Genomic DNA, 8,783 nt, shown 5'->3' with positions numbered 1-8,783 from the left:
ACGCAACCTCCGCCTCCTGGGTTCAGGCAATTCTCCTGCCTCAGCCTCCTGAGTAGCTGGGATTACAGGCACGCGCCACCATGCCCAGCTAATTTTTTGTATTTTTAGTAGAGACGGGGTTTCATCGTGTTGACCAGGATGGTCTCGATCTCTTGACCTCGTGATCCACCCGCCTCGGCCTCCCAAAGTGCTGGGATTACAGGCTTGAGCCACCGCACCCGGCCTTTTACTGTTTTCTAATGGTTGATAAGACTTTTCTTCTATGATTTTTTAATATACTTTCTTGCCTTCCTAAACAGAAAATAGTCATACCCCAGCTTAAGAGTGGGAGTGGAGCAAAATTTCATTTAGGAATTTTTGTCTTTAATTTGGAATCCATAATAACAATATCCAACTTGTTTAAACAATTCATATACACATTTGAATATGCCTAAAAAAATTCCCACTAGAGACACAGAAGAAGTTGTGGATGGTTTTAAGTTTGAGAATGGAGATTAGAAGAGGACAGGAAAGGAGACTTTTATTTTTCAGTTTATACCCATCTATACCAAATGTTTTTTCCTTTACAGGGAAAACATTTTATTTGTTTATATTATAAAAATAAATTTAAAACATTTACAATAATACAAGGAAAGAAAGAACGTTAAAGTTAGGAGTTGGGTTCCCAGACCAGCTCCCAAAAGCCCATTCAATTCATGATATTTCATGGTAATAGAAACACTGGCTATTAGATACAGGCCTCTGTGTAATCCGTTTCTATGGGAAACTTCCCCTTGAGCCTGAGAAATATTTCCACCTTGTCGTTTCCTCTCTGCATGTCCCACCTCTAATAAATGTGCTGCCCTAGAAACAGGGCAGGGACTCCCTCTCGCTGTCTGCTGAGGCCGTGGCAGCAGGAGGCCCTCTTGCCACCTGGGACAGGAAAAGGAGAGCAGTCTGGCATGCTCTAGCCCTCTATGTGGGAAGAAAATCAATATGTATGTATGTATGTATATATGTATGCATTTTGAGACTGAGTCTCACTCTGTCACCCAGGCTGGAGGGCAGTGGCACGATCTTGGCTCACTGTGACCTCCACCTCCCAGGTTCAAGTGATTCTCCTGCCTTAGCCTCCCAAGTAGCTGGGATTACAGGCACCTACCACCATGCCCAGCTAATTTTTAGTAGAGACAGAGTTTCACCATGTTGGCCTGGCTGGTCTTGAACTCCTGACCTTGGGTGATCTACCTGCCTCTGCCTCCCAAAGTGCTGGGATTACAGGCATGAGCCACCATGCCTAGCCAAGAAATAAACATTTATTATGTACCCACTGTGTGCCAGACACAGTGCCTGGTCTGTCTCACACCTTACCTGTTTTGCTGTTCCTAACAATCCAGTGAGGCACGTATTATTGTCAGGAAACTGAAAATGCCCCCCAATAATTCACAGAGCTGAGATGCAAACCTGTAAACATGTGCACTGTTCATTATAACTCAGTGATGCCCCAGCAGAACTATTTATTTATAAGAGACCTATAAAAGTCAAATGTGGGAAGGCACTTTGCATGTTGCCCTGAGATTCAATAAGGTCTGTCATGGAATCCCTTATTAGAAAGGCACTGATCACCTCTGTGTCTGCAGTGCCTAGCATAGTGCTGGAAGCATGGTAAATTCCCAGTAAACATTTGTTTGATTAATAGGAAACATTATTGTTGGCTCTGTTCTGCTTCCCAAGATAGAAAATTGGAATCATTTACTTTAGAGAGTTTTCGACAGCGAATACTAAAACAACAAAAATGTTTTCTCATTAACTCTCAGTTGATTAGGAAATTCGAATAACTAAAGTGCTGTAAGTATAGTTCCTAGCTTACAAATCATCTATTTATAAGAAGAAATGGAAGGCAAGTCCATTGTGAGAACAGTTTGGCAGGCTTCAGAGCCTAATCACCCTGTGGAGGACTGGCAACACTCTTCATAGGGGTAAGCATATTGCCAGCTCCATGTAACCAACTTTCAAGCCAACTCTCGGAATGCAAACTAAAAGCCGGAGACAATGAACATTCCCCTAATGTAAACATACTCTGCGGTTATTATCTTCTTTCAGTAACTCAAAATTGTTATGGGATTAAAAAAAAGTCCATTTGTGTCAGCTGTAAAGGAGCATGGCATCCAATAATAACTAACATTTATTTGACTTTTACAATGTGACACTCTTTCTTCTAGGGGCCACATGTGCATTTGTTTATTGTACTCTCACCACATTGGCACGCTAGGTATGGTTATTATCTCCATGTTTACACAATGCTAAGGCTGAAAGAAATTAAGTTACTAGTTAATTTTGGAACTGGTATCAGAACCCAGTACTGGCTGATCCCAAAGCCCTCTATAGACCACCTCTCTTGAGACACAGAGGCTGTTTGCTTCCTGATTCGATAGGAAACTGGAGGAGAGCCCATTTAAACCCATTCACTCATAAGATGAGCAGGTCAAAAGCTGCTCTTAGGATCTAGGACTGATCATTGGAATTGGCAATGGCAAAGCCATTCTTGCCCTTGAAAAGAGCTATTCTGGCAGAGTGAGGTAGAAACCTGTTCAGGCTGCTTGTAAGAGCGAAATGAAGAAAGGGTGCTATCAGTGTGTAGACAATTATTTTAATGAATTGTTGTAAAGGGTAGCTGAGAATTGGAGTAATGGCTAGAGATATGTAGAATCAATAAAGGATTTTTAAAAAGACAGGAACATAGTAGTATGTCTGTATACTGATGGGAGTGATCTAGGACTGAAGACAATATTAATCCAGGTGGGAAGAGGCAAAAGCCACATGAATAGGATCCGATTTATACTGAAGGCCATAATGGCCTTAGATGATTCATCTATAGCAACAGGAGAGCGGGAGAGTAAACAAACAGGCAAATGCAGAATGATTGTTGGGCTGTACTAAGCTCCATTTGATTTTAGTGGTCGTGAATTGAAAATAAGACCAGGCAGCATAATTTTGTGCTTTTTTTTTTTTTTTTTTTTTTTGTGACGGAGTTTTGCTCTGTCTCCCAGGCTGGAGTGCAATGGTGTGATCTCGGCTCACTGCAAACTTTGCCTCCTGGGTTCAAGCGATTCTCCTGCTTCAGCCTCCCAAGTAGCCAGGATTACAGGCATGCACCACCACGCCTGGCTAATTTTTGTTTTTTTTAGTAGAGATGGGTTTTTGCCATGTTGGCCAGGCTGGTCTCAAACTCTCGACCTCAGGTAATCCCTCACCTCGGCCTCCCAAAGTTTTGGGATTACAGGCGTGAGCCAACATGCCTAGTCAAATATTTGCTTCTTTAATCATGTTTAGCTGGGTGTAGATGGAAAGAAGGTGGAGAGTTATATTTTACTAGGGTTGTGTTTTTACCAGGTAAATAGCATGAAAAGAGAGCAGAACATGGTTTTGAAGGTGTAAGTAAGAGAGAAATGATAATGAAACTGGAAACCAACGTCCATAAGGAAGGAAGGGGGATCATGAGGGGAGTGAGGGACAGAGCCAAGGTCATGGATAAGTAAATTACAGATGATAGTGGGGTCAAGGACACATTGGATTAAAATAAGAGCAAGGATAAGCCGGCAAGGTAGGAGAGTGGAATACTTCACACTGATATTATGCATGGCGTCACTATGACAGCAGGGGGCTGGCGTGGTTGGAGCAGGTCAAGAAAGGGATAGGATGCAGAAGACTTGAGAGATCAGAGTGTGATTATACAGATGGAGAAAAATAAGAATAATCACAGCAATGATACTGGGAAAAGTGACAGTGAATCAGATGCCATTTTCTTCAAGAAATGAGGTGAAACAACCAGAGAGTATGTAGATGGCCGAAATAAATAGAGAAGGCAAGTAATGCAGCCTGCTATGTTTAAGGAAAGCCAGATACGGGGTTAGAGCAAGACAGTGAAAGAAACATTCAGAAAGGAGACTGAGGATATACTGGGGATTTTGCTAGCGATGAACCATGAGTTCCAGAGGACAAATGAGAGAATTCTAGGAGGTGGGAGGGGATGGAGTGATGAGTGCAAAGCTTCACCCAAACATATTCAATTCCTGGATTTGGGAGCTCAGATTATACGAAGCAGGAAAAAGAAGAGGATGGAGAGATAAGCTTAGCTCCTCAAGGATGCTGCCTTGCTGAGGAAGGACAGCCCCACCCCTGCTTCCCTGGGCTCTGTGAGCAATGCTGGCTGAAGGGGCTTTCTGTCCTCCATGGTGATTTGTAAACCAAAAACTGACAGTGGAAAACCCAGAGATGTCTGAGTGTTTACAAGATGAGAGCATATTGGCTCAGATCCGGGTTCTTAGGCTGCTGCAGCTGGTGCTCTCACCACTTTGAGACACTAGAAGGCCCCCCACGAGGCTGCCCAGACTGTTGACCCTCCAGTAGTCCTCCCAGGATGGAGAAAGGACAACCATTTCCATGACTGCTCCTTCCTTCCTCCGGACCCTGCCCTAGGTCATCAGCTGCTGGGCTCTCTCTGGAGCACATCCCAAGTCCAGCCTCCCCGCACCCCCGCAATTCAGAGCCGTCACAGTCAGTCCTGGGGTCTGGGGGGAGATACATAACACATCTGCCCAGTTATCCAGGCCACTGACCTAGAGAGAAAGGTTCTCACAGCGTGACATTAATTATTTTAGAATTTACAGCTCTCAGCGTAACTATTGCTTCGACGTTCTGTATTTGAAGTAGTCAATCTTTCATAGAGTAGAAGGAGCACTGCTCGTCTCCTCCCTTCCCTTCTCCCTCACATACTCCTATCACAATGCTGTCACGCATACATTCACAACTTCTCAGCCTCAGTTTCCCTACCTGTGCAACGGGGCTCATATTACTTTGCCCACTTGAGCCTGGTGATCTCCTGAAGAGAAGGAAATAATGTTGGACTGGAGTTGGAATTCTGGTTCCAAAAGGAGGGGACTGGGGGGCATTTGGGGCTCCTCCTACCTTTCTGCGAGACCTATTCAAGCCCTGAAAATTCTCCGTCTCCTCAGGAGAAGCCACAGAACAAACGGTTTCCCAAGCGTCGGAGGAGGGCAGACAACACAACAAAGCAGGGAATCGGGTTAGAACGGGTTATGCTCTGATTTTCTGGAAAATGGGCAAACGGGGCGGGGACTGGGGAGGACTCAGCCGGCAGGGAGTTTGGAGGCCGCGCGCGCCGCCGCGGAGCATGACGGCCACGGTCGCCTAGCAACCAGCGGGGATGCGCGGGGCGCCTGGGTGGGCGAGGAGAGCTCGCCGCCGCCGCTGCCGCGCGCCCTCGGGCCCCGGGGACCGCGGGAAAACTTTGCGGCTCTTCTGCGCTGGGGCGTCTGCGCCAGGCCCGGCCGACAGAGCAATGCGCCCCGCGGGCTGAGGGAAGACTGTGCGGCCGCGGCCCAGCGCCCGGCTCCGGTAGCCGCGGAGAAAGTTGGCGCGCGGCTGACGGCGCCTTGAAGCAGCAAGGTGCCCGGGCCGAGCTGCCCTCAAGTTTCTGCGGCGATTTCTCACTCTCAGGGGATTGGAAGGCCGGAATCCCGCGGGACCCCGGCTCACGTATTCTGAGCGCTGGGAGAGAGAAGCCCGCGCTTTTCCCGGCGACCTGCGCTTGAGCTGATGCGTGGTGGGTTCGCCCTGGATGGTAGCGATTCGAGTTTTGTTTTCTGCTTTTCTTCTCCCCCAGACAGTGAGTTTGTGGAAGCCTCGCCCGCATCCTACAGCCCAGACGAGTTAGGTAAGTCTGCACCTTTTGTCTTTTATTTTTCGTCGCAATTCTGCCGGAGAACCGAGAGTTTGGGAGGCGCCGAGATGAACTTAGCCAGGCGTGGAGCTGGGGTCGGGGTGCGGAGGGAAGTGGCCAGGGGACACCTGCTGCCTTCGTGGCAGAAACCGGCCTTTCCTTGGCGCTGTGCTTCGAGGGTGGCGGGGCAAGTGTCCAATGTGCTGAGTGTGTGTGTGTGTGTGTGTGTGTGTGTGTGTGTGCGCGCGCGCGCGCGCGCGCCTGGGTCAGTGGTGCTGCTCTGAGGAGCCTGGCACAGCAAACTTCCAGACCTGGGGTTTCTGTAATCTGCGCTCATCATGCCGGAGTGACACAGGCGGCTGGTTCTGTCTTACCAAGTACCTGGCAGGAGAAGGACGTTGCGTGGTAAGGACATTCGTCCTTACCCTGAATTTAATGAAGTCAGGGGCTGAAAACGGCAGTGTATTATTAAACTATAAGACCCAGGAGCTGCTTCCCTCCCTAGTTTCTATTCCTCAGTTAGCCTGTAGGCGTCTTCCATCCTCATTGCCTGTCATGGTAAGTGGAGATTTGTGATGGGTGAAGCGGGACGCTCTTGTCAGAGACAGGCTGAAGAGAGAGTGAAGAGAAAGAAATGCGAATGGTCAGGATCTCTCTTAACTTCCTGCCACCCCATTCTCACTGGGTGGCTTAGTGGTTGGGTCCTTCTCTCTTTTTCTTCTGCTGTCAGGGTTAGTTTAGCTGCTACTGGTCTCGGCTATCAAGTGTGTCCTTACTGCTTTCATCACTAGCCTGAATATCTTGCCTTCCTACCATGAAATGAAAGGATTTATTTGATGATATATGTTGACAGTAAAGGAGGAGGGGAACTGTCCACAAAGAGCGGTTTAAACACATTTATCCTCAGTAACACGCTCAGCTGTGGGCACCCTGTTCCTGGTCAGCCTCTTGTGCTGGGAAGAATGTCCTCATCAAGTCCCACAGGACCTGAAGCAAAATTCCACCTTGACGACGACTTTCATTCATTTCTAGGAGCCAAGCACCCGAAATAGGTCTAGATCAAGGTTGGCATTCTGTGGCAGGGAAGGAGTACCAGGTTTTATTCAGAGGATGTGTTTCTGGCAAGTTGTGAGGCAATCACATCTCTATCAATGGAATCATAGACTAAATGCATGAGCAAAACTAGCTTTTGAGACACATTGTGGTGAATCATTTTATGAAATGAAACTGACATCTAAACCATAGCTTTGCATGATGTGGTTTATTAAGAGGGCAGGTACTTGATGCTCTGCTCCACGCATGTATAATTGTATGTTAATGACACTAGCATTGATGCCTCACAGTGTGACAGAAGCTATTTGGTCCTAGGTCATCCATAAACATAAGCAATGGCAGGATGAGCATTGCTTGCTCTGAGAAACCCGCCCGTATAACTACTAAATTTGCATTCACAAGAATGATTTGTATAGCAGGAAGGCCCAGGTATTTGACCCTTTTTCATCTCCATATCTCCCTCTGGGACTTTCAGACTGGACTGCCCCCATGAGGCAGTGACAAATATGGGTATCCTTTCAAATTAGCAATATAGAATAAAAAAACAATGTTTTTTCTCTTCAGCTCCCCTATTGTAAAAGCCCAGTTTCTCGAGGAGTTTAGAGTGTGTGTCTTAGTCCATTTGGGTTTCTATATCAAAACCAGACTGGGTCATTTGTAAACAACAGAAATGTATTTCTCACAAATTCTGGAGGCTGGGAATTCCAAGATCAAGAGACTGGCAGACTCAGTGTCTGGTGAGGGCCTGCTTCCTGGTTCACAGATGGCTATCTTCTCACTGTGTCCTCAACATGGCAGAAGAGGGCCAGGGAGCTCTTGCCATCTCTTTTCTAAGGACACTAATCCCTGTGGTGAGAGCTCCATCCTTGTGACGTAATCACTCCCCAAAGGCCTCAACTCCAAATACCGTGACATTGAGGATTAGGTTTCAACATGTAAATTTTGAGGGGATATAAATATTCAGTCTATAGCAGTGTGATGGGAACCATGGGGTTCCCTTCTGGATTCTGGGCTTGCAGGGTGATAGAGAAAATAAAACAGAAGTCTGAGAGTTTGAGATCAAAGTCCTAGCTTTCACTCTGCTCCAGCTTCTTTAGCAGACATGTTAACTAGCCTTAGTTTCTTCATCTGCAAAAAGCAGGGGTTGTGCCCAGTAATCCCTGAGGTGCCTCCGAGTTCTACTTCTCACCTCTTAAAGTGCTAAGAGGGGCTGTAAGGCAAAGGAGGCCTATAGCCATTGGGAATTCATTGTTTATATTCATGTGCCATGCTGTTTGGGTACATGGTGTCCTGAAGGACAGAGCAGCTCTCTGGATCAGACTGCTTTGTTTTCTTGCTAGTCAGGTCAAAGACAGAGCTGTCATTTCTCCCTTGGAAAGAGTCATGATGGCTTTTGGTACTTTTCTTAGACACACAGCAGGAAAAATGCCTCCTATAGCAGTTGATGAGCTTGTCAAGCAGCTATTCTTTCTGGAGCATAGATGACCACAGGTTCACTCCTGGCCAGAATGTGAGAAGAGGCAGAGGAAAGTTAAAAGAAAATTGTTTTTCTACTGATAATACTTCTTCTTTTTCTTCTTCTTCCTCTTCCTCCTCCTCCTCCTACTCCTCTTTTTCTTCTTTCTTCTTCCTTCTTCTTCTTCTTGTTTTGAGATGGAATCTCGCTCTGTTGCCCAGGCTAGAGTGTAGTGGCATGATCTTGGCTCACTGCAACCTCCGTCTCCCGGGGTTCAAGCTAGTCTCCTGCCTCAGCCTCCCGAGTAGCTGGGACTACAGATGTCCGCCACCATGCCCAGCTAAGTTTTGGAAATTTAGTAGAGGTGGGGTTTCGCATGTTAGCCTGGCTAGTGTCGAACTCCTGACCTCAGGTGATTCGCCCCTGTCGGACTCCCAAAGTGCTGGGATTATGGACATGAGCCACTGTGCCTGGCCTGTACTCACAATACTTCTGACACCCAATGTGTGGGTTTTCTACACCAAGTAATTCTTTTTTTTTTTCCATTTATTT

At 46.8% G+C, this 8,783-nt stretch overlaps 1 protein-coding gene across 1 annotated transcript in view; it reads left to right on the top strand.

The window, feature by feature from the left end:
- Nucleotides 1-8,783, top strand: part of LOC108282445 (angiomotin-like protein 1) — a gene marked incomplete at its 3' end in the record, with an annotated part of 117,792 nt that overhangs the window by 30,233 nt on the left and 78,776 nt on the right. Inside the window, exon 3 of the mRNA XM_017498396.2 lies at nt 5,666-5,716. Coding sequence (XP_017353885.2) covers nt 5,666-5,716 — 51 coding nt within the window. The remainder of the gene's footprint in view (nt 1-5,665; nt 5,717-8,783) is intronic.

Source organism: Cebus imitator, unplaced genomic scaffold (genome assembly GCF_001604975.1).
Source record: "Cebus imitator isolate Cc_AM_T3 unplaced genomic scaffold, Cebus_imitator-1.0 Scaffold241, whole genome shotgun sequence".
NCBI lineage: Eukaryota > Metazoa > Chordata > Mammalia > Primates > Cebidae > Cebus > Cebus imitator.
The sequence above is the reverse complement of the archived record's forward strand: the minus strand, read 5'-3'. Positions and strand labels throughout refer to the sequence as shown.